At 49.2% G+C, this 22974-nt stretch overlaps 9 protein-coding genes across 9 annotated transcripts; 5 read left to right on the forward strand and 4 right to left on the reverse strand.

Annotated features, from left to right (window-relative positions):
• Nucleotides 1-50: 50 nt before the first annotated feature.
• On the forward strand, nucleotides 51-722 carry UA08_05362 (hypothetical protein; the record flags this gene model as incomplete). Its single annotated transcript, XM_020267675.1, has 3 exons — nucleotides 51-65; nucleotides 176-569; nucleotides 616-722. The coding sequence occupies 3 exons, from the start codon at nucleotides 51-53 to the stop codon at nucleotides 720-722; spliced, it is 516 nt and encodes a 171-aa protein (XP_020119661.1).
• Nucleotides 723-1755: 1033 nt separating this feature from the next.
• On the forward strand, nucleotides 1756-4101 carry UA08_05363 (hypothetical protein; the record flags this gene model as incomplete). Its single annotated transcript, XM_020267676.1, has 4 exons — nucleotides 1756-1791; nucleotides 2039-3466; nucleotides 3533-3958; nucleotides 4012-4101. 4 exons carry the CDS (start codon nucleotides 1756-1758, stop codon nucleotides 4099-4101), a joined length of 1980 nt encoding a protein of 659 aa, XP_020119664.1.
• A 910-nt stretch (nucleotides 4102-5011) lies between these two features.
• On the forward strand, nucleotides 5012-9211 carry UA08_05364 (hypothetical protein; the record flags this gene model as incomplete). The annotated part of the gene is made up of 7 exons (XM_020267677.1): nucleotides 5012-5077; nucleotides 5147-6088; nucleotides 6354-6812; nucleotides 6887-7455; nucleotides 7553-8386; nucleotides 8451-8511; nucleotides 8564-9211. 7 exons carry the CDS (start codon nucleotides 5012-5014, stop codon nucleotides 9209-9211), a joined length of 3579 nt encoding a protein of 1192 aa, XP_020119663.1.
• A 552-nt stretch (nucleotides 9212-9763) lies between these two features.
• UA08_05365 (hypothetical protein) lies at nucleotides 9764-11500 on the reverse strand (the record flags this gene model as incomplete). Its single annotated transcript, XM_020267678.1, has 1 exon — nucleotides 9764-11500. One exon carries the CDS (start codon nucleotides 11498-11500, stop codon nucleotides 9764-9766), a length of 1737 nt encoding a protein of 578 aa, XP_020119670.1.
• A 607-nt stretch (nucleotides 11501-12107) lies between these two features.
• UA08_05366 (hypothetical protein) lies at nucleotides 12108-14118 on the forward strand (the record flags this gene model as incomplete). Its single annotated transcript, XM_020267680.1, has 5 exons — nucleotides 12108-12323; nucleotides 12379-12679; nucleotides 12732-12841; nucleotides 12894-13306; nucleotides 13392-14118. The coding sequence occupies 5 exons, from the start codon at nucleotides 12108-12110 to the stop codon at nucleotides 14116-14118; spliced, it is 1767 nt and encodes a 588-aa protein (XP_020119669.1).
• A 685-nt stretch (nucleotides 14119-14803) lies between these two features.
• UA08_05367 (hypothetical protein) lies at nucleotides 14804-16189 on the reverse strand (the record flags this gene model as incomplete). Its single annotated transcript, XM_020267681.1, has 6 exons — nucleotides 14804-15069; nucleotides 15132-15242; nucleotides 15305-15419; nucleotides 15470-15557; nucleotides 15616-16097; nucleotides 16154-16189. 6 exons carry the CDS (start codon nucleotides 16187-16189, stop codon nucleotides 14804-14806), a joined length of 1098 nt encoding a protein of 365 aa, XP_020119432.1.
• A 502-nt stretch (nucleotides 16190-16691) lies between these two features.
• Nucleotides 16692-18499, forward strand: UA08_05368 (hypothetical protein; the record flags this gene model as incomplete). Its single annotated transcript, XM_020267682.1, has 5 exons — nucleotides 16692-16946; nucleotides 16994-17183; nucleotides 17231-18063; nucleotides 18119-18275; nucleotides 18330-18499. The coding sequence occupies 5 exons, from the start codon at nucleotides 16692-16694 to the stop codon at nucleotides 18497-18499; spliced, it is 1605 nt and encodes a 534-aa protein (XP_020119433.1).
• Nucleotides 18500-19826: 1327 nt separating this feature from the next.
• Nucleotides 19827-21122, reverse strand: UA08_05369 (Cytoplasmic tRNA 2-thiolation protein 1; the record flags this gene model as incomplete). The annotated part of the gene is made up of 1 exon (XM_020267683.1): nucleotides 19827-21122. The coding sequence occupies one exon, from the start codon at nucleotides 21120-21122 to the stop codon at nucleotides 19827-19829; it is 1296 nt and encodes a 431-aa protein (XP_020119430.1).
• Nucleotides 21123-22123: 1001 nt separating this feature from the next.
• UA08_05370 (C-8 sterol isomerase) lies at nucleotides 22124-22917 on the reverse strand (the record flags this gene model as incomplete). Its single annotated transcript, XM_020267684.1, has 3 exons — nucleotides 22124-22461; nucleotides 22510-22536; nucleotides 22599-22917. 3 exons carry the CDS (start codon nucleotides 22915-22917, stop codon nucleotides 22124-22126), a joined length of 684 nt encoding a protein of 227 aa, XP_020119431.1.
• Nucleotides 22918-22974: the final 57 nt, after the last annotated feature.

Genomic DNA, 22974 nt, shown 5'->3' on the forward strand with positions numbered 1-22974 from the left:
GGACTGTGTGAGGTATGCTCGAAAGAAAATTCCAAATATAAATGCCCTACATGCGGCGTATCGAGGTATGTTTCCACTCCTGCTCCTCTTCTCACGGTACACTCAACTAATCAACCGCTACAAAAGCTGTTCTCTCGGCTGCACAAAATCACATAAAATATACTGTGCACTGAAGCAACCTGCATCGACAGCCCAAAATGCTGTACAAGAAGTTTTTCCAAAAGAGGAAGAAGAAGAAGAAGAAGAAGAAGACAGCAGCAACACTCAACCGACCAAAGACTTTAATTCTCCGGCAGAATACCAAAAGTTACTCGCAGAGTATCCAGGTCTACGCATCAAACTACGGGATATTTATAAGACTACCCAGGAAGAAGCATGGGATACTGCGTCCTTTACACCCCATCATCGCGAGAGGCCGAATCGAGGAGCCTGGACGGCAGAAAAGGGGTTTAATCGGGGTGTCGGGAAAGTTAGGAAATGGAGAGAGACCTGTGAGGATGGGGAATGTACGGGCTCTGATGCCGAGGGCTTTATGAAATTTATTGCCCTGGTTGTTGGTGAGCGTGGAGGTTCGTCCTGATCTGGGCTCTAGGATTTGTGTTTATATTATGGCAGATATGGAGTATGGAGTGGTTTTACTGAGATGGGTTTTTGGCAGAGCTACTGCACAAGTCTATTTCAAGTTCCTAATGCACATCACTCCCATCACGCCGAGTGAATGATGGTTTTCCTGCGGAATATCCCATTGCTCTTCTGTATGTTCTGTAAAAGACTACATGCTGACCAGCGAATATTTCGAGAAATGAGAGGAAGGTCCCGATAATCTAGTGTATATACACCGGATACTTTTACCCGACAGCAGACTGTTCGAAAACTTCATAGCATTATGTATTTAGCGCCTGGTTGGCCTGGCTTGAGCGGCACAATAGGTTATAGTGCGCGTATAGTAGATCCTAAACCCTAAAAAATGAATTATTGATGCCTAATCCTAACTGAGGCATTTCCGCCCTTTTCAATAATCCAAGTGAGTTCGCAGTGTTGCACCATTCGTTCACTCTGCGCGCTGGAAACCGAGCGAGAGTTGGTGGGAATTTCACATGGTCCGTCACGAGCACGTAGATTGTAGACTAACCGGCTACGAGGTGCGTTCTTTCACGAAGCGGAAATGATACGGAGGCGTCTCAGACACGCAACAACGAGATCGGATACAGACTACCGAGGTTTCTCCACCGTTCGATTCTGATAAGTGCCAGTAGTTAACCTTCAAGCGCTAGCTTGCATGACCGTGTGAAGGAGGATCGTCTCTCGGAAATAGCTCGGTTTATAGGAACAATGACTGTTGGGCAGATGTAGTACGTCAAGGTCAACAGCGTCGCCGAGGGAGATACCCTGCCGGGCGACCATGGGAGAGAAGAATGTGTAGGCACCTGCAGCATGGCCAGGAGGATCAGTAGAATTGAATTAGACATTGGTAGTCCCGGGAAAATACCGTACAACCCGTCGCCGTGAGGCTTGCGCGTGCATTGGAGGAGGAGCAGGAAAAGGAGGAGATGGTGCTCCTTTCCTCCGGATACACATCAGCAGCGTAGAAGATATAATTACCGCCAATGCCAGACAGAGAACTCCGAGACCTCTCGCCGCACGTGCATGTGTAACTCGAGTGCTCTGGTCAGACCACGGTGGGAAGGATTAATAGAAGGATTAATAGCAAGCACGCTAGGCCCGCTAGCCGCGCATTGCCCCCTGCCGGCTATCATGGGCCTGGATTCTCTCTGCCTGCGCTCTCTGCAAGTTCCTCCTATCCACTCGGTCGGGTCCAATTTCTGATGCCAACAGTAGCTCCTGTCTCAGTCCCTCGACAAACGCTGTGCTGCTCCTGCTACAGGCCGAGAGCACTGCCGTGAGCTCCGTTTCCACATTCGCTTTCTTTCTGATTGCGTGTCCGTGCTAATAGCCCCGAGCAGCGGCTTCACTGATTCCAGAAAAGAGAGAAAAAAGCAAAGAAAAAAAAATACTTTGCTTTTGGAGGCATTGACAGCTCGTCGGATCTGCTCCGACCGTTTCAGCTAGTGTTCTCGGGGATTTAGACGTCAAATCACACTCTGCTATCGTCCTCTCGTTCGTTAATTGTTGCATCCTGCCTCGTGCCGTCGGTGGGCCTTTCCCCAACCGACGAAGAGCCACCACCGTGGCTCTCAATGCTCCCGGTTCGAGAAATGGCCGCAGCAACTCACACCCAGTGCGACCAAACACTCCTCCTTCGGGAACACGGATGAATCCACGCAGGCCTTCCTCGCCGGGCCTTTCGAGCAGCCCTCCGCGGCGCCAAAGTGCCCTCCGGACAACCTGGCGTCATAGCGCCGGATCGGCAGATGCATTCAGTTCGTTTCTGGACATGGACGATGAGACCGACGACTCCCGAAGCAGACCAGCGAGCTCCGAGCAAATACAGGAAAAACATTCCTACGACACAGTGCCCAGTGACCCGGGAGTGACATTCGACGAATTGATTGACCGGCTTATCGCGTTACCGATTTCCAAGCAGGACGCCAAGTTCGTTGCCATATTCTTATGTCTATATCGCAAATTTGCCTCTCCGTCGATGCTGCTCAATGCTCTGATTACCCGTTTCGAGAAAACCGAACAAAGTGACTTGCCTCAATTGACTCGGGCGTCTGAGCAGTTGAGGCTGCTTCAAGTCATTGCGCAGTGGGCTTCAGAATACCCGGGGGATTTTGCATATCCCATGACTCGCCAGAGGATACTTGAGTTTGTCGATTCGATTGAGGACAGTCATGTGTATATGTTTGCAGCCAAAGAGATCAGCCTCCATCTCGAGACTCGAATGGAAGACGACGAGGTCGGTTGGCCTTTTCGGGACGGAGAAGAAGACGACGATTATGAGAGGACTGGGTCTTTGGGTGGTGAATCATCCACGCGCATGTCACCGTCCACTTTCATCCATTCTTCATTTTCAGAGAAAATACTTAATAATATAAGCTCCTTGGATTTGTCCGAAGAGCCAACGACTGAGTCCTCGAGGGACTCGGGAACCCTATCCACAATATCTAGTACTGGGCGGTCAATATCAACCATAACACAAGCATCTTCAGCTATGATGTCCCTAGAAAACGTGCAGCGAGAGGCAATGAGTCTGGAACTTACTCCTCGGTATCTGCTGACCAAGATTCAGTGGCGGCAATTTATGGAGATTCCAGACGACGATTTCGCCCGCGAACTCACTCGTATTGACTGGATCATGTTTACTTCCTTCACGCCGCGGGATCTTGTCCGCCATGTTAGTCTGTCTGGCCCCGAGAAGGAGCACACAAAAAGTCTGCAACATGTGAATCGCATGATTCGGGAGTTCAACCATCTAGCGTTTCTGGTGGCAAGCATGATATTACTGCGGGATAAAGCTAAACACCGCGCAAAGGCTATGGAAAAGTTCATGAACATTGCATTGGTAGGTTTTTCTTACCTGTCGTATTGTCGTAATTACCAAGAGACTAACGAACTGCGTCATTTGTAGAAGCTTCGACGTCTGAATAACTACAATTCCCTGGGTGCAGTCATGGCAGGCATCAACGGCACGCCTGTCCAGCGACTAGCACAAACACGAGACTTGATTCCTCTTCCCCTTCAAAAAGATTTCCTACGGCTCGTCATATTGATGGGTACGCAACGGAGTCATTTTGCATACCGTCTGGCATGGGACAACTCGTTTGGAGAACGTATCCCGTTTCTACCACTTCATAGACGCGATCTCGTATCAGCAGAAGAGGGCAACAAGACATTTGTGGGCGATAATAAGGAGCGAATAAACTGGAAGAAGTTTGAAATCATGGGAGAAGTTGTTCTCGCCATTCAACGCAGTCAGCGCACGCCGTACCCACACATTCATAAGAATGAAGTCGTGCAACGGTTGGTACTAGATGCAAAAATGGCTGATGAAGAGGTGAGTTCCCTCTTATTATTACTCCGGACGATCATATCTAATGCGACCCATAGGACCTGTACTCACGAAGCCTGCAAGTGGAACCCTCTGGAGGCGCAGTCGATAGAAACAAGACGTGGGGACAGCGCTGGCTGCGCACTTGAGAGATTTAACATGGCTCTCGACTTTTTCGTGGCCTTGTTTTTTTTTAATATATATCCTTCCCATGTATTATGTTTATGTTTCATGAAATTACCATACCCCTTCAAGCACTGGTTTGTATTTGTGAGATATCTTTATGTTATATAGTGCGTGTTGAAACAGATTTTACAAATTAGTCTGCTACAACTTCAAACTGAGTCATTTTACCTATCTACGTACCGGATTTCCTTTGACGTTCCTACACTTGCTCTTTCCGGTTTAGAAAAGTCGGATGTCAAACCATATGGTTTGTCTTCGTGATTTCGAATGTACCTGTTTTGACCTCGATATGGATCGAATCGCAGCCTTGCAATAGGCTATCTACTTGTCTGATTGTCGGATTTGATATGGGCCACTACCGGATTTGGCCTAGATATATACGCTAGTTCGTTATAGGTTAGTAAATGAGGCCTCCGGATAGCTTCACATATCCAGCCTTCCTCCATCCTGGATACGAGCCTGATGCATTGTGTTAATTATTTTTGTTACTTCTGTATTTCTACCAGGTTGATTTCAGTCGTGGCCTATATTCAATACGACACAAGTAACTCCGTGACATACTTGGTATTTGCCGATTTCCTGACTCCTAATCCAAATCTGGTTAGCACATCACAAGTTCCAACATGCATCTGGAAGCACGTGATTCTAACAGGTCTATACCATCCTGTTGTGGAATTACTGCCCTTCTACTTGCGAATACAATGCACTCGCAGCCAGTCACATCACCCTAGCCACGATTCCAGTCGGAAAAAATTCGGCTCGCGAGAAGAAATCCCCAATACATAGACACTTGGCGTTCTGATATCAGCCGGCATTCGCTCGGAACCCTCGCCCGCCTGAGTGTGTGCATGCACGTTGCAAGTCTTCAAGGCGATGCCTGACCGTCAGCGTGTCCAACCTGTACTAGCCTGCGCTAGGTGCTATTCACTAAAGAAGAAGGTGAAGAAATCTTGAATTTTGGTCTGCCGAATTTGCGGGACTGAGCAGCCAGTTGACACCTGAATTCAGTGCGACAAGAAGTTGCCTTCTTGCTCTCGATGCATCATAGCAGGTAAAGAGTGTGTAGGCATCAACCGGCATAGCCGCAAGAAAGTCCCACGAAGGTGCTCCACCCGTATCTTATTGTCGCGTTTGGCCGAGACTAAGACTGTTTGCAGTGTGCTCCAGTATTTGGAGAAGCAATTAGCTGAGACTGAGCAAGAGCAAAGAGGCTGGACAGAACCGCACTATATTCAAGTCGAGTCAGAAAGGACAGAGTTAAAGACATCCAGTGTCTCTCAAACTATTTACGCTCAAGCCCTCCAGACGATAAGCATCTCAATACGCAGCTTGTATACAACGAGCTGCGTGGGCAGTCACCCGGGTCTCCTCCACGAATCCAAGTTATTCTACCCGACAGAACGACCTCCTCACAAGGTTCCAGTACATGGACTCTACTACGAACATCTTGGAAAACGAGCAGGCCATGACAATGAGTCTCAATTCTGGGGAATCGATGCCTTGCGAATCCCTTTCGAAGTTGCAAGGCACATCTTTGACAACTACGTGAATACGATCCTACCGCGATATCCATGTTTTACCAGCGGTGAGCTATGGCATCACTTTGGGCAAGTTTATTCTAGACAGACCAACGTCTCCAGATCTCCAGATATCAGCCGTTTTATTGTATCGATGGTGTTGGCAGTCAGCTGCCTCACCTCACGATGTGATGACTTCTCCAGAGTCGCGTCAATGAGCGAGTCGCTTTACCGCGATGCCATGCGCCATTGGACCTTCTTAAAGCACTCCAATATCAGATCACTTCAGGGACTTCTTCTGTTGATACAACTAGGTTTTCTGTTGCCATATATCAATAATATATACTTCTTGGGTAGTGAAGCCGTACGCATGGCCATCGGACTAGGTCTTCATCAAGAGGTAGATCCTACCCAGGGACTCACTTCACGGGATGTAAGCCTCCGGAGACAGTTATTTTGGACGGTACAGTTTTGAAAGCCCATAAACACGCTGTTGGTTCTCTTTCTCGGCACTAACAACGGGGAAGGTCTATTTGATCGACAGGACTATTGCCATATCTACAGGGTCACCCCCATGTGTGAGCGATGAGCATATAACCACATGCTTGCCTGGTGGTAATGAAGAAGGGAGCCATACTGCTGGGGTTTCTACATCATATAGTGAAAAAAGACTAAATGCGAAACATTTCTTGCTACAGATCCAACTATGCCAGCTTCAATCCGAGATATACGAGATCAAATTCTTCGACCGGGCTATTCCAAACCAGTTTTCGAGTCACGCAGACTGGGTTCAGCACATGGAAGAGCGCATAAGAAGCATGTTTAATCTTTCAGCTTCCTCGGATGGTATCGTTCCGCAATGGATAGTCAGCACTGCACATCATAGTCAGAACTTGTTGCATCGACCATATCCAGGAAATATGGCACCAAGTCATGCTTCCTTAATGGCCGCAACGACAAGCGCGATCAGCCTGATCAATGGTTACCACAAAACTCTTCGGAATACGAGATTGACCTGGACTTTTGTGGTAGTTAACGATGCGTTTCAAGCAGCAATTGTACTACTGTACATCTTCAGGAACTATGGACACGTCGTCCGGGAAGCTTCTCTAGAAAATGAGCTCCTTTCTGCATTTGACAACTTTATGGCGATCCTTGTGAGTAACACTCAAGACTTTTGTTTCTTTTTTTTTTTTTCTTGCAAATATCAATGGGCGCTAAATCCAAATAGGATACTGAGGCACAGAGGTGGCCAGTGATTGCTATCACCGGGTTGTATATTAGAGATCTCCGAGATGCCGTATTTTCAAATCAGCCAGGTTCGATCGGCTCAGCAAATGATTTAAAGCTCCTTGCGGAGCTTGAATTACTGCTCTCGCAACGTCGCATTCGCAGTATATATCAAGCAAACACTGAGGTCCAACATGAATTTCTATCTGTAGAACCTTCGTCGTCTCACGAGTACTCTCAACAGCCATTTACAGATGATATTTGGCAGGAGTTCATTGGAGCTCAATTTGATTTTGAGGAGGCATACTCACTTAACTTTCTTGAATCCCCTTGGCTAGGTCAACAACAGCAGACGATTCTCACGAGCACCGCAGACGCTACCAACGATATACCAATCCTAGAGCTTCCAAAAGACATCAAGGATGCCATTGATTCAATGCCGTCTTGCAGCTTCTGTCGCGATCAACATATTCGATGCGATCGTGAGCTTCCATGCTGTGGTGCTTGTCACAAATCGCGCCGGGAGTGCGTTTATTATGATGTTATATTATCGCAAGAAGTGCCCCGGAGGTTAGTCATTACCTCCTAGTCGTGGTTTTTTTGCTGGGTTCAAAGAGCTTATAAGAGCACTTTCGCATCCTAGAAATATCCATCAATTAATTCAAAGAATTACTGCGGCAAACCAACTTGTACCACCGCCTCAAAATATGCCTTCGACATCTACACTTCCTACGAAGCCTGTCTCTAAAGCCTCCTCACAGCTAATTTGGGGCATCAATCTCTTGATCCCAGCTGTGACTACGTCCAATCTCGTCTCCGGAAAGTCGCAAGACGAGCTCATGTCCTCTATACGGACCACAAATCCGGATTATTTATTCTTTGGCGTGTCAAGTCATCTTGCTTCGATAAATCCAGTTATGCTTCCGCTAGCAGAACACACCCCTGCAACTCTCGGACGCGAACCCAGTGCCAGATCGATCCTTGATTCTAGCACATCAACGGTCCAGGTCAGCCGCCCGGATGCTTCGACCGCCTTGCGTCTGTTTGCGGTATTTCACAGATCAGTCCACGTGTGGTACCCCGTCATGAATGACGACTCTTTACAGGGCCTGCTCACATATTGCTACACCGAACCACTTGCTTCTTGCCTGGACCACAACCAGGAGCTGTTCTACTTGATTCTCGCCATAAGCAGCCAATTAACGAAGAGGGCGGAGCACGGGGCAAGCTTCACACCGGCTGCATACTTTGAAAAAGCCACTTCACATGTCGACACCAGCTGTGATCACTCGTCGGGTTCCAATACTTTGCATATGATGCAGAGATCTCTGCTCATGTGCATATACTTGCTCTTAAGCCCTGGTGGAGGCGATATTTGGAGGAATCTTGGTTTTGCGATTCGCCTCTACTTTGACATGTCTCACGGCCGTTTCGAGAATATCAATGGCCTGGATGAAGGTCATCTCACTATGCTCGCTAGAACCTTGTATTGCATCGAGGGGTACGTGCAAAATACCTGAACCAAAATACCTGAATCGAGAGCACTGCACTGATAACAAGAGCAGGAAAGTTACTACCGCATTTGGTCGGCCAACGGTGTTGATCACAGGAGATAAATTACGTGATGTCAGGGCAATATTTTTTCCACCGCATGCAAGCTGAACTGACACTTTTGTAGGAATTGACTCAACCAATCTGTAATACCACGGAAGAACGCGTATCTATACAGTTCTACCGAATCTCGACAATGAAAATGCAATTACAAAGCCTCCTGCTCTCCGAGGCATCCATGCAGCGCAATCTAGTTAAATTGAAGGAAAGATGTGAAAAGGTTCGAGATGAACTACTCCACTGGCACCAATCTTGGAAAATGGACTTTATGCCCGCTATCACGAGCGACATGCACGACTGGGGAGGAGCTGTCAAGTATCTCGAGGCATGGGCCAGCTTGCAATACAATGAAACTATTCTCATGCTCTCCAGGTTCTCATCGGAAACGTCTGAATATGTTTTGAACGCTGTTCGAGAAATTGTGTCTTGCTGTAGCCTCCTCGTCAGAGAGCATCAACATTCATTTTGCGCTATTCACGACCATGAGATGCGCCACCAGATTCCGGTATTCCCCACTGATTGGACCATTTCACACCTTCTTTTCTCTGCTGCGCTTCATCTGCTCTCTTCAGAGAAGCGAGATGCGGCGGATCATAAGGTTTGGGAACGAACGGTGCGATCTTGCTTAGCAACTATGGCGTTGATGGAGGCTGATCCGGCCAACTTGTCGATGGGATTCTCGGAGATACTAGAAGGATTGTACAGTCAAATCTAAGATCTAGTACATATTACCATACTAGTCAGGGGATGCAGCCAGAATGAATTTTAGTGATCTCTATCATGTGCAAACGACTTATTCTAAGTTTGACTGGAATAAAGTTGACTCGGAACAGGCTTCACAAGCCAATGATTTTGACAAAAAGATGCACTACCTGGGTTGGTTTATCTGCACAAATTCCAGAGACTCAAACCGCCAATGCCTTGGTCCGATTGTCTCGATCAGTACAGCTGGGCTTCCTTTTGCTGCCTGATATCATCCCAATCCCCCATAATCAAATATGCGTACATGAAGCGACCGAGGATGATACCAAGAGAATGGCTCAACGAATCCTCAAGTGCATTCATTACCTAAGATGTTGCAGTGGAAGCTCCAATTGAGCCCCAAACTAGCTATCGACTGGCTACGTAACTGTTGGAATATCTTATCAGTCTCGAGCTTGTAACGCTATTCACTGGTTCATATACTTGAGGGCCATGTCCTAGTTACCAAATGCTATCTAACGATGGATACCTTTAGACTCTCACTTATGCGACTATCTTGCACATCTCATTCAGGAAGTTTGGGACCGGTTGTGTGGCCTTTCACCACTCTATCAATCAAAGTCATGATTCTCCCCAATTTCTCGTCCTCGAGTCGCGGTACAACGACTTGTATGCTCAGTGAGGTGCCCAGGTATACTTTCCTGTTGACAGTTCTCTCGTCCCACAACTCTCGGCACCCAGCGTCCGAGATACTTAACGATTCCCCCCCGAGTGGCTGTCCCAGGCGAAGATCTTGCTCGACCACATCTCTAATGGGGATGGTGCCTGCAGGATAATCGAACATGACAAAAACGTTCGTGTAGCCCAAAGTGTTGTATCTGTCAATCTCGGGCACAGGGTGAGGTGCCACAGGGCAAATGATGGCGTCGAGTTTCCTCGTCCTCCTGCCATATCTATCCACTTCTGACCAGATCTGTAGCATCTCATACTCGAGTTCCGTGCGCCTAGCTTGTAACCGAGCCACTTCTGTAAGCTGGCAGGGCTCGCTGGTTTTGAATCTCGATTGCATCCAGGGAACCAGCGGTTCTTGCGTGGACTCTAAGAGCTTTCCCATGAGGACACCGCCGTCGATGCTGATCAGGTTGTCCATGACACTCTGTGACTGGGTCCATGCCGTTGGAGTCGAAACTTCGACAACCTTGATGTTTGGCTGCTTTTTCAGGCTCGATGTGACTTCAGAAAGAATTTGGTCCACGGGTGGTAGTATGGTGCAGTTCCCATCACATCGCAGCACACCGATGACAATCTCTCCGTTCGGCCCAGCTCCTTGGAGGCGGCCTTGAGCATCATTCCACTCGCCAAACACGCAATCTTCCCCCCACAGGCCGGCCCTTGGTACCAGCTCTTTCATGATCAAGTTGATATCGTCGATGCTCCGCGCCAGTGGACCTGACACGGGTTGCACACCCAGCCTGGTCATGCCTTCGGTCACCAACACTGCTTGTCCACCGTATGGTAGCCTCGAGTTGCTCGGTTTGAAACTATAAACTCCATTCGCCATGGCTGGAATTCTCACGCTACCACCAAGATCGGTGCCAAACCCGACGAGAGAGCCTTTCATGGCCACCATGACACCCTCCCCTCCGGAGCTTCCACCCGCTGTGCAAAGTCGATTGACAGGGTTCATCGTTCTTCCAAAGACGTTGTTTATACTGTCGAGGCTTGACAACGTCTGCGGCACATTGGTCTTGGCCACAATGACTGCTCCCAACGACAATAGAAGATCCACCAGAGGTGCATTTTTCTCGGCCGGCTTGAAGCACAATGCCGCCAAACCGGTGGAGCTATCGACTCCTTTGATATCGAACGTATCTTTGACACTGACCGGCAAGCCGTGCAAAGGACCAAGGGTGGTCCCATGCTCATCCAGATATCGATCCAGGAACCTCGCACGCTCTGCAGCTTGCTTGAACAAGGGCTCGGTCAAGCAATTCGTCAACTGATGTGCCACCGCTGCTCGATGACAAAAAGCGTCTATCGCCGTCTCGGCGGAGAACCGTCGGCGTGATATCGCCTCGAGGAATGTGGCGACGGTGTAGTCCTCGGTGATCTTGATTTCTTCCTTGGACAACACTTTCGAAGGGACATCTAGGGCACTTTGAAGTCCGTCCGCGAAGCGCGGAGGGTCTTTAGGCAAGTGAGCGGAGGGTATGCGCCATTGTGGCGGGATACAGGCGTTCCGATGGCCTTGCTTGCGACGGGCGATGGGCACCCAGGGTGCTTCTGGAGAGGTGATTGCCATTGTTGTAGTAGTGACGCCTCTAACCCAGCCGCTACAGAGTTACTTAACAACTGCTTTATACCGCTGGAGGTTTTTTTTTTTTTTTTTTTTTTTTTTTTTTTCTTTTTTTCCCCTTTTTCCCCGCTGCTCCAAATCCCAAAATATTGGCCCGTTTATCGTTCGTGGGATGGAAAACAGAAATGACTTTCTTTCACTCCGATTAGCAAAGCCCTCAAACTCTACGTCGAAAAGGACCTACTCAAACCCACACGCCATTCATCCTCATATCGTGTGATGAGTTCCACTCCTAGAAAGAGTTAAAGTTAGTTTGCTCGCAAATTTCCGCCACTCGCAAATTTCCGCCGCTTGGAATCCTCATTTGTATCTGTGATTGTTGCTCTATCCATGGCCTTATCGCTGGTGTGCATGTACAGCTGCGAGCCTTTTTAATGGATCTCACGACATTTAATGCTCGTCGAAGATGGCAATTGGGCCTCTCTAATCTAGGCGCCAACGTACATCAAGTCTGACATCCGGCGGATAAAAGCCCTAAACCGGGAATCTTTTTGCTGGGCATTCTCGAGCACTGGAACGTCTACTTGTGTATTTCCTCAAAACAGCGAGCAACATGGGCGAACACACCGATGTGTCACTTGGAGTTTCCCCGGCTGCAAGCCTCACCATTGGAGATGTCGAAAAGATCACTAGCCCCCCTACGCAAGACCTCGTTTACGACAATGTCGATGAGGAACCTGTCATCCATCTACGAACATGGATCGCACTGGCCTCCATGTTCCTGATGAACTTCGTTCAGACGTTTGCACTTCAAGGCCCTCCGTCCGTCGTAAGCAAGCTCCTCCCTCTCAGGATGAGAAGATTGATTGACCGTGAAAGCAAAGCTGTCGTACATTGGCGTTTCCTTGAACAACGTTCAAGCCGAGACCTGGGTCTCTGCTTCCCTTACACTTATGCAAGCCGTCGTCTCCCCCCTCGTTTCCTCCGCATCCGATATGTTCCAGGCGCGGAAGTTGCTTCTTGTGGGCACTTCGGCCATGTCGTTCATTGGCGCGGCCATTGCACCCGGTTCGACGGACATCTACCGGTTGATCGGGGCTACGATACTCATTGGCATTGGCTTTTCGTCTGTGGGGTTGGCTTTTGCCGTACCGAGTGAGATCTTACCGCGACAATGGAGGCCGAGTAAGTGATGGTGGTATCGATCCATCTGTCTGTATTGACATTTTGATTATAGTGTCTCAGGCGGTAATGAATATCGCTGCATGTCTCGGTGCAGTGGCTGGCCCATTAGCGATCGGGGCATTCACCGAGATGGATGAGGTGAATGGCTGGAAGAAATTCTATGTAAGCAGGCCACCTTTCTACCTAGCTATGTATCCACGCTGACCGTCGACAGTGGGTGCAAATGGCCCTCTGGGGGGTGACAGCAATCGGCATCTTCTTTGGCTACCGACCCCCAAAGCGACATACTCGGCTCGATCACCTTTCCTTCTGGCAGAAACTGACACGCCTGGATCTACCGGGATTTTTTCTACTCGCAGCCGGTCTATCCTTGTTCCTGGTCGCGCTCAACCTCGGAGGCGGGCTCTTCTCATGGACCAACGCCCGTGTACTGTCATTGCTGGTCATTGGACTGGTAACCCTCATCGGCTTTGGCGTCTATGAGTGGAAAGGTACTACGACTGGAATTCTGCATCATGGGCTCTTCCAAGGAAGCAAACCAGGTGGCCGCACGTTTTCCATCTGTATTTTCCTCATGGTTATCGAAGGAATATTACTGTTCTCATATGTCCTCTTTTATCCTATCATGTGAGTATCCATACTCGCTCTCTCTCTCTCTCTCTCTCTCTCTATCACCTGTGAGTAGCCTAATAACATTGTGGGGAAACACTAGGACATCTGAGTTTTTTGAAAAGGATCCCTTCCTCCTCACCGTTCGTGGATTGCCTTTCTGGGTTGTCTCGGGCTTGTCCACCGCTGTCTGGGGCTACTGGAGCATGCGGTTCCGAACCATTCGCACGCCGCTTTTCGCTGGCTTCCTCATCTACACCGGGGGGCTTGTCGGCCTCGCCACCATCCAGCCTCGCGATGATTTGAGATGCCTCATATTTGCTGGCCTCGCCGGTCTGGGCTTTGGCGCCCCGCTTGTCCTCATCGTAGCGGGCGTCCAACTCTCGACACCGCATCACCTCATCGCTACTGCTACAGCTGTCACGACCTCTGCCCGCGCTGTTGGCGCAACGGTGTTCACGGCTATCTTCAGCGCGGCATACGCTTCCGGCCTCGATGTCAAGCTGCCCACTGAGATAGCAAGCGCCGTGACTAAAACGGGCCTGGCAGCCGACCAGGTGTCGGCGTTTATAAGCGCTCTGACGGCGCAGGACACCGCAGCCCTGGCCGCTATTCCGGGAGTCAACTCTACCATAGTCGACGCGGGGATGGTGGCCATGAAACAGGCGTACGCAGACGCACTGCACATTGTCTACTACATCGCGATCCCTTTCGGTGCTGCGGCGTGTCTGGCATGCTTCTTCCTGGAAGATCTGCGCGCAGCCATGAACTATAGGGTCGATGCACCCGTAGAAAACCTCACGGCTAAGAGGCATACTGGTGAGAAGTAAATATTCAAGTCCAAGATACGTTGTTCGTGCAGAATGTGTAGAGAGAGAGCACAACCCCAATATCACTTCATTTCGTGCTGTTCGCATTCTGATCGGGGACAAATTGCTCTTGAATGTTCGGAGTGCGAGGATTTGTCACTACCAACATCCAAACTTCATATAGTTGGGGCCTTTTTCAATTTAAATTGAGACTGTAAATGTCCTTCTTGGAGAGGTATGAATATCATGCACTTATGCTTATAATTCAAACCTACAATTCAAAGCTGAAACTAGATATCACAACACGTTCCATCTTCTTTTGTTTTTATAGCAAGATCACAGCTTTTATTTTCTTGTATATAACTGTTTCGGATCGCCCAGTGAACATAACTATGAACAGAAGCATTAAGTGTTTCATAAATTCAAGTTAGTTAGTCGGGTAATCCAAGTTGATGTGTGTCGTTCGAGACCTATCCTCCCTTTATTTATTTACTTGTTTGCTCTCATGGTCATATATTTGTTGTACTTTGCTGTTGTTGCATATATCTAACTCAATATTGTCGCCATCCACATACTATTTGGTGTTTCCTGTCTAGTTCTACTCCATTGCTCTCAAGAAAGAATTCATGCATTCAATTTAAAAGGCAATGCTCACCTTCTATACACAGACATTCTGCGAAGGTGTTGGGATATACCTGACCTTACCTTACTGCTCAGTCATTCCAGACTTGCCACACACAGATTCCACAATGCGCTCAGAAGTTTCCCATAGCTCCTGGGCAAGTTTTTCGTCCCTGGCATCGCCAACAGGCGCTTCTATAGAACCCGGAGGGACCAAGAACGCGCCCTTGTAAACATCCCTCTCAGCGAATACTTTGGGGCTAGTGGCTGCAAACAGTGCTGTTACAACTCCCTCGGCTGGTGTCAGCCTACCCTCGAGGTAATCCGCTGGTAGCCAGTTAATGACTCCATCTGCAATACGATTAGTATGAATCAAATAGTTGAGAAAGTATAGGGCTTAAGAAGACTGATACCTGTTTTGATTAGCCCCGGATGAATGGCCATTGAGATAGCATTCATGTTAACTGCATCAAAGTTCTTCTGGAGCTGCCTTGCAAATAGAATATTCGCCAGTTTTGATAAACCTTCGAGGATTAGTTAGTTAACAAAGAAATCCATTGTAGAACTATCTGGAAGAATATCTTACTATATCGAGTGAAGTCTGCACCGCCAAGTGTAGTAGGCTCCATTTCGACGTTGAAGCTATCTATGGAGTCAAATCGAATACCTGGAGGGAGAAATTTATATGCCGTTGCCGAGATCTGCGATGCAATGAGCCAGAGCACTAAATAGTATAATAAAATCTCTATACCGTAACAACACGAGCATCTCCCGTGATCTCCGCCGCCTGTGCCAGGAGAGGCATAAGCGTCTTTGTTAAGACAAAGGGACCAAAGTGACTAAAACTTTCAGCAGGTATATTTTATAGAGTATGAGAAGGCTCAAGTGAGAACTAACTTGGTGGCGAAAGAGACCGAAATTCCGTCAGGATTTATCACAACTGGCATCGAGATGCTAGAGAGCATGTCAGTGTGTTTTGTGTGCAGAGGGCGCGACATATTCAGGTACATGGCAGCATTGTGAACCAAGATATCTAGCCTGCTCTCCGACTGCAGCATGGCCCGGCCAGCATCTCGGACCGCTTTTATATCACCCAAGTCGGCGACAAAGGGCACAAGCTGATCTTCGGTGATGCTCGGGTTCTCTTTTCTCATCTCTTGTATGGCAGACTGGGCCTTGGACGCGCTTCGGGCGCCTATGTACAGCTTCGCGCCTTTACTGGCCAGCTGGTAGGCTGTGTGGAAGCCCATTCCTCCTGGAGAGCTGGAATATGTTAGAGCGAACAGAGTAGACAAGAACACATAGCTAACAAACTTTGCGCCTGTGACCAAAGCAATCCTGCCAGTCAAATCCGGTACCTCATGGCTAATGGGCCACTTCTAGTTACAAATCAGCGAGGCTTGCCTTGACAAGTATAGGAAGCTGGTACACGCACCGTGATTCCCGCAAGACTACCGGGCTGAGTTGTCATGGTGCGCAGGTTGTGGTATGAAGTCAGGTGGTGAAACTGTCGCTGGTGTAGTGCTGAAAAGGCTCGAGAAAGTAATGTTTTGAAATAAAGCCCTTAGGACCTCGGTATAAAAGAACCAAGCTGCCGGTATCGCAAGTCGGCGGCCGCCGCTATTTCCTGCCTGACTAAAACTTTTTCGATTGCTCCAGAGAGTCGAGATGCTGACTTCGCGATACGTCTGTCTACTTCATCTCATGGGTCTGGCGGGCGGGCCAGCGGAGAAGAGCTAGCAAAAGTCCGACAATAGCGCCGATAGACAACGCCAGTCGGAGATTGGCCCGAGTGGATCTCTTCTATCCAGATCTTTTCCATGCGACAAGTAGGTAATCCACCAGGGTATAGAGCACGACGAGATGGGCTGAGCTTCTGGTTTGGTCCGGCTACTTATAGTCACGGCTTCTGGCTCCAATTATGTACCGGGAGCTGTTCCAATATCCAGGTCCAGTTTAACATCGAACTTGAGATGTCTATTGTCAGAGTCGACGCTGAGGCGGCGAGCGTAGCTGTAGAGGATGTCGTGGACATTGCTGCCAAGGGGGGCATCAAGCTATCGGATCAAATGGCGGCGGATTTCGTCACGCTCGTCAGCGGTCTCGAAGCCGTAATCGCCAACCTGCCGGACGACAGCTGTGTCATGCCCATTCCGGACCTCAGCAAGTATCCACGAACTGATATTCACGTCCCCGAGGACAACAATCTCGGCGGGTGGGCAGCAAAGGTCAGGAATGCCCGTTCATTCGCATCGCGCAAGACTGACGCCAGCAGGTTACTGCAAAATGTACAGCGCCGACCAGCGACTTGCTCAAGGGCCGAACGATCGCATTGAAGGACAATATAGCGTTCGCCGGAGTGCCATGCACAAACGGGACGTCGATGGTAGAGTGGACACCGAAAGTCGACGCCACCGTCGCGACTCGGGTGATGGATGCCGGAGGTACCATCGTCGGCAAGGCCGGTAAGAAGAGCCTCAACGCTATTCTAGCCACACGCTGACCCTGTTAGCATGTGAAAATGCCTGCTTCGAGGGCCTATCCGCGTCCGCCAGTACCGGCCATGTACACAACCCTTGGGCTCAGGGGTTCAGTGCTGGGGGTTCCAGTAGTGGCTCCGCCCGCCTCGTTGGGACCGGTGCTGTAGACATGTCCATCGGCTGCGACCAAGCCGGCAGTATCCGAATCCCTGCGGCTTCCTGTGGAATCGTCGGGCTGAAGCCGACTTGGGGGATGGTGCCGTACACGGGCATCATCAACCTGGATGCGGCGATTGACCACGCGGGGCCGATGACACGTACGGTTCGGGACTGCGCCTTGCTTCTAGAGGCGATTGCCGGCCCAGACACATGGGATGACCGGCAGCTTTTACTGGAGCTCGATGACGCGAGGCTAAAGTTTGTCAAACCTGTCGACGAGATCGTGTCGAAGCCACGAAGTAGAATGCTGAGTGGCATCAAGATTGGAGTTCTCCAAGAAGGCTTCCAGATTGACGGCCAGGATGAGAACATTGTCAAGTGCGTCCAGGTCGCCGTCGACAAGTTCGAAACACTCGGCGCAGAGGTGGCGCCAGTCTCAATCCCCGAACACAAATTAGCGTCTCTTGTCTGGATGAGCTCTCTTGCGCTCCCTTGCGGACGACAAGCCTTGTTGGGCGGGATGGAAGGAAGAAAGCAGCTGTACATGACTGATCGTTTGGCTTTAGTTGGCCCCCGCCTCACTCAGCAGCAGTTCGACTCTCTCGGCCCTGGAGCAGCCAACTTGTATCTCAACCACCTATGGTTTTCGGAGAAACACGGACCGGCGCATCAGGGAAAATGCATGAACCTCCAGAAGTTTATCAGCGTAGGTCACTTCCCTTTTCGGCTCGTGAAGTTGCGCTGACATCTGTTCTGTTCAGGACGCCTATGATAAGGCACTGAAAGAATTCGACATCTTAGCCATGCCTACACTGCCACATCCAGCTCCGAAACTGCCGGAGAATGGCTACGAAGAGGGCATGCTGAAATTCGCGATGAGGACAACGGGCATGATAACAAACACATCACCATTCGACAGTGAGTCTTCTTTTTTCTCGAATCGACGTGTGGTGACTAACAAAGAGCCCACAGATTCTGGACACCCTGCTCTTTCAATCCCAGTGGGTTTTGTTCCTGCTAGGGAGGATGCAAATGTCAAGCTTCCTGCTGGATTGCAGCTGGTCGCCCGTAAATATTCGGACGTGGATTGCCTCAAGGTTGCAGCTGCCTGGGAGAAAGCATATGACTGGAAGTCCCTGTAGAACTTAGATGCCAAAATAGCCTGTCACTTTCTGAGAAGTATTTCCTATCCCTGGGAAGTCTTGAATGCTCCTCCTGATTGAAAGCGGCTGTGAATATATGTAAGCCTCTAGTAGTGGACCGGTACCTATATCACGCAAGCTTCTGACACTCTAGAAGCTTCGGTATTTCAAGAGCAGACTAAAGTTGTTCAAATTTGTTAGCCATGAGACGTGTAAAGGGCCTTCAATGAGGCAGGAGTAAACTTGGAAACAGTCGTTTGCTTATAGAACTCGAACTCTTTAATTCTGTCTGACGACTTGGCGGTCATAAATACGTGGCCTGACTCGTAAGGCAGCGACGCTAGCGCAGCAACGGATCCACTCGGCGGCGGTACTTTAAATCTTTAATCATCCAGTCTCGACTCGTTATTTCCAGACCCAACCAGCTCTTCACTTCTTCTATGATTGTATCCTTCATTCGAACAACAAGGATAAAAGCAAATAAAATGACAGCAGACCTTCCTCTCAGAGCCCGACAGCTCTACCGCGCACTCTTGCGCGAACTACCCCGTCGACACATCTCGCTTTCCTCACCTCAATCGCCATCCTCAACAGCAGCAGCAGCATCACCACCACTACTCAAACAACGCTTTCGAGAACGATTCACCACCCCTTCTTCTTCTACCACTATTAGCGCATCCTCAAATCAGATATTACAGCACCAAATCCAACAAGCAGAGCAATTCGTGCAATATGCAAAAGCGCAGAGGATGTACGCCACGCTCCTCCAACGTTACAATCCGGGAATGGACATGGATCAGGAAGAGAGGGTGCGGTTGACGGCGAGGAGGGTGGGGATGGATTTGCCCGTTGAAAATGACTATTCCGATAATGATAATAAGGAGGGTATAGCGCCGGAGGACTTAGAACAAGAAGGGAGGGAGAGGAAGGAGTGAAGTTGGAAATAGTCTTACAAGATCAAAGCTATATTGGTGAGCTTGAAGAATTGGATGGGTTATGTATGATATTGCGTATATACATGTATAGATATATCTATGGAAGAAGAGGAAGGAAATCTAACAAGGGTACCTTCTATGCTGCCAAAGAGCATTGATTTGTTGAATCAAGCGTCAAGGATTTGGTTTGCCGTGAGAAACCTCTCTAGTGGTGTGCTTGTTGCAGCGAAGGAAATGTTTGCTGCTCCGACTCTGGTAGTTGTTCGACCACAATGTTCGCATGGGACGGTTAACCAGTCCGGTAAGAGGTCTGTGGCCGGTCGTACGCGTGATGGTCAGACAAGGACGTGATGGCGGTGGTTTTTCTATAGTCAGGTAATACTCGTTGAGCATCAACCTGAGGTCAATTGAACGCTCTCCATCTGCCGCATCAGCGTCGAGCTACTCTCTTCATCCTCGTATCCAACCTCGATAGTTGTCTTGGGTCTATTCCTGTTCAGACCATCCAGCAACATGCAAGCCTTGCAAACCTTCTGACTCGAGATGTACCCACATCGTTCACATTTCCCTATAACCTGAGCCCGCACCGGCTTCCCCTTGACTTGAAACTGGATTTGCTTTTTCTTGCTGTTGGCCTCCTTCGATGCCGGCGCGACAGAAGACGCAGACTGCGACTTTGGCAAGGTGATTTCTATCTCGTCTTCTTGTGCTGCCTCGTTTGCTGCTAATTGCTTCTCCATCGCGGCCATTTCGCCGCCACTTGACCGGCCATTATTGCTGCCGCACCCACCAGTCGAGAAATCCTCTGCATCGGCGGCGGCAGCAGCAGCAGCAGCGGCTCTCCCGCTGTTGCTGACCTCAGGAGGCACCATTGATGCCATATCCTCACCGCTCCGCACAATATCAAGTATAGAACTCGGGCGGATCTTTTCGAGATCCTTGATGAGTGTTCGAGCGCTGCCACGAAATGCCTCGGGTGAGTAGATGCATTCCGTACTGAAGTAATCCAATTTCTTATGGTGCGCGTAGAGCACAATCTCCTTCTCGTACGCATATTTCAGAGGCTTGCTACGCTTCATGTCCACGCTCGCTTGATCAGTGACAATACTCGTCCCTCGAGACAAACGCGGTAAATCCCCTCGCAACAAATTCATCATCACTGTCTCTGCAACATCGTCCGCATTGTGGCCCGTAACAATATGCCTGATACCCAGCCTCGCAGCGCCGCGGTCCAGAGCCTGTCTGCGAAACACGCCGCAGTAGGTACAATTCCCCTTCTTGCCCACCTGAGCAACAACCTGATCCATCGTCCAGCCGTACAGCTCATCATACCCGACAATCTCAAGCGGCATCTCGTACTGCACCGCATTGCGCTTGACGGTCTCCAAACTGTCATTTCGATAGCCCTTGATGCCCTCATCGATAGAGAGCAGAATCAGGTCTAGCCCATAGTCATATCGCTCGTTCAACGTCTTCAGAACCGAGGCCAGCACGGTACTGTCCTTGCCGCCACTGGCGCCGATGGCGACTTGTTCCCCCCGCTTGAAGAGCGAGGTGGAGATGATGGTTTCGTGGATTTCGGTTTCGAAGATTTCGAGAAAACATGCCTTGCATAACTTGTGTCGGTTCTTGGGCCGGATTATGATGGCGCGCGCGGCCTGGCAGTTGAAACAGAGCGTGGGCGCCATGGTGTATGACTGTCTGTTTGTTACTCGGCTTTGGATTTTGTTCCCCTCTTCAAGTTGATCTTATCGAGAGAAAAATTAACTGATAAGTCAGCCGCGTCATGTGATTCAGGGTTAGGGTTATGACATAGGGGGTAAATTCTTCAGGAAAAATTGTCTACTTCTAATTCATACATGTAATAATATGATATTTCCCTTCTGGTCACGACTATTGAAGCCATAACCAATGCTCCGAGATCTACAAGGGATACACTTCCGATCCCAGATTTCCATTTTCATCCGAATTGGAAAGTCCAACGAATCAATTTCCTTTGCAAATCAATGCTCCGTGTATGATTAAGGATTAGGTAACATTGACCTGAAGAAAAAAAATTCACTAGCCCGGTCAGTGCTTTCAGCGTAGTTATATGGAATATCGAGATACATGACTGTGGGGTCAAATTTCCAACCCTTACTTCACGGTCTTCGCCAACACCGGAGCAACCGCCGAAAGATGCGGAATCAATCGACGGATAATCATAGTACCTATATTGAAAGCTTCCGAATTATTGTTTTTTGATGCATTGCAGTAGTGCATAGCATAGCATATCTCCGCCAGCCACATACAAATGTACGAGTATGTACGTCCGGCAACAACCCGAGGAAGTGGATGGCATCTGCCAAAAGCAGCGGGCGTAGCCCCGGGTTACCGGTGGCTAGGGATTAGGCAGTGAGAATCAATCAATCAATATGACTCCGTAGTATGTATGTATGAATGTAATAGTATATGTAAGCTTTTGCATGGCGTGTCACATTCCTGAGCATGCAGCGGAGATGCAAGAGAAAAAATGCAAGTACGCCGGCAAAGCATGCAGTATTAGGGGCTTCTGTAGTAGGTACATAATAGTTGACTATGAACAATGACAATCGCCCCGATCAGCTCGTTTATGTATTAAATATATAGATACCTGAATACCTATCATACACTGACAAAAAAAATTTTATTTTGGAATCGGAATGGCCTCTTAGATCTTCCCCTGCAACAGATTACCAATCATTTCCCGGCCGGTAATCCGCGTCGTGGCCCACAGAGTGGGAAAGTCGAGGGTGCTCGTAAAGGTGTCTGCATAGCCAAAGCCGAGCATTGGCGGGATCCATCCGCGCGCGTACTCCAGCGCAAAGCAAGAGCTGTCCATCTTGTATTGCTTTACGTCACCACGGTGCAGGTGATGCACGCTTCCTTGCGGATAGACTTCTGGTTCGTAGGATCCCGGTGTGTAGGCTAGCTGGGTGCCCTGGAGGATGTGGAAGTAGTCGTCAGCGGTGTGACGGCCGGTGTGGCCTTCAGTGCCGATTGAGGTTCCTGGATGTCGTTAGTTTACTGTCAAAGGGATAAGGCAAGGCCACATACCAAAGATGATCAAGTATTCAGTAATGCCTATTTTTGAGGCTCTATTAGTTGCACTGGAGGAATCTCATGAGAGTAAAGGAAAAACTCACTGGCATGGATAATGTACATGGCGCCCATGGCGCCACCAGCATTGTTGAACACCCACTCCTCGTCAAAATTCAGGTATTTCCCACCAACCTTCTCATCCAATTCGCTCACGATGTAGCTGACGACGGCGCGGGTGTCATTTCCGTGCGCCGCAATGGCTCGCTGCGAAAGATCGTGCAGATGCTCGGGCTCGAAGACGTAGAACGATTCCAGATGCTGCTCGAGGTAGTAAAACAGAGACGCGAAAGCAGCAAGTAGCAGCGCGAGGATAGTGAGGGTGGAAGTGCCTTTGGCGGCGGCAGAGTTCTTGGAAGCGGCCATTGGAGAGGCGATGGTTCTTCCAAAACACGAGCGCAGCACAATGTGTTTCAGAAGAGA

This window comes from Talaromyces atroroseus, assembly GCF_001907595.1.
Source record: "Talaromyces atroroseus strain IBT 11181 chromosome Unknown scaffold_6, whole genome shotgun sequence".
Lineage (NCBI taxonomy): Eukaryota > Fungi > Ascomycota > Eurotiomycetes > Eurotiales > Trichocomaceae > Talaromyces > Talaromyces atroroseus.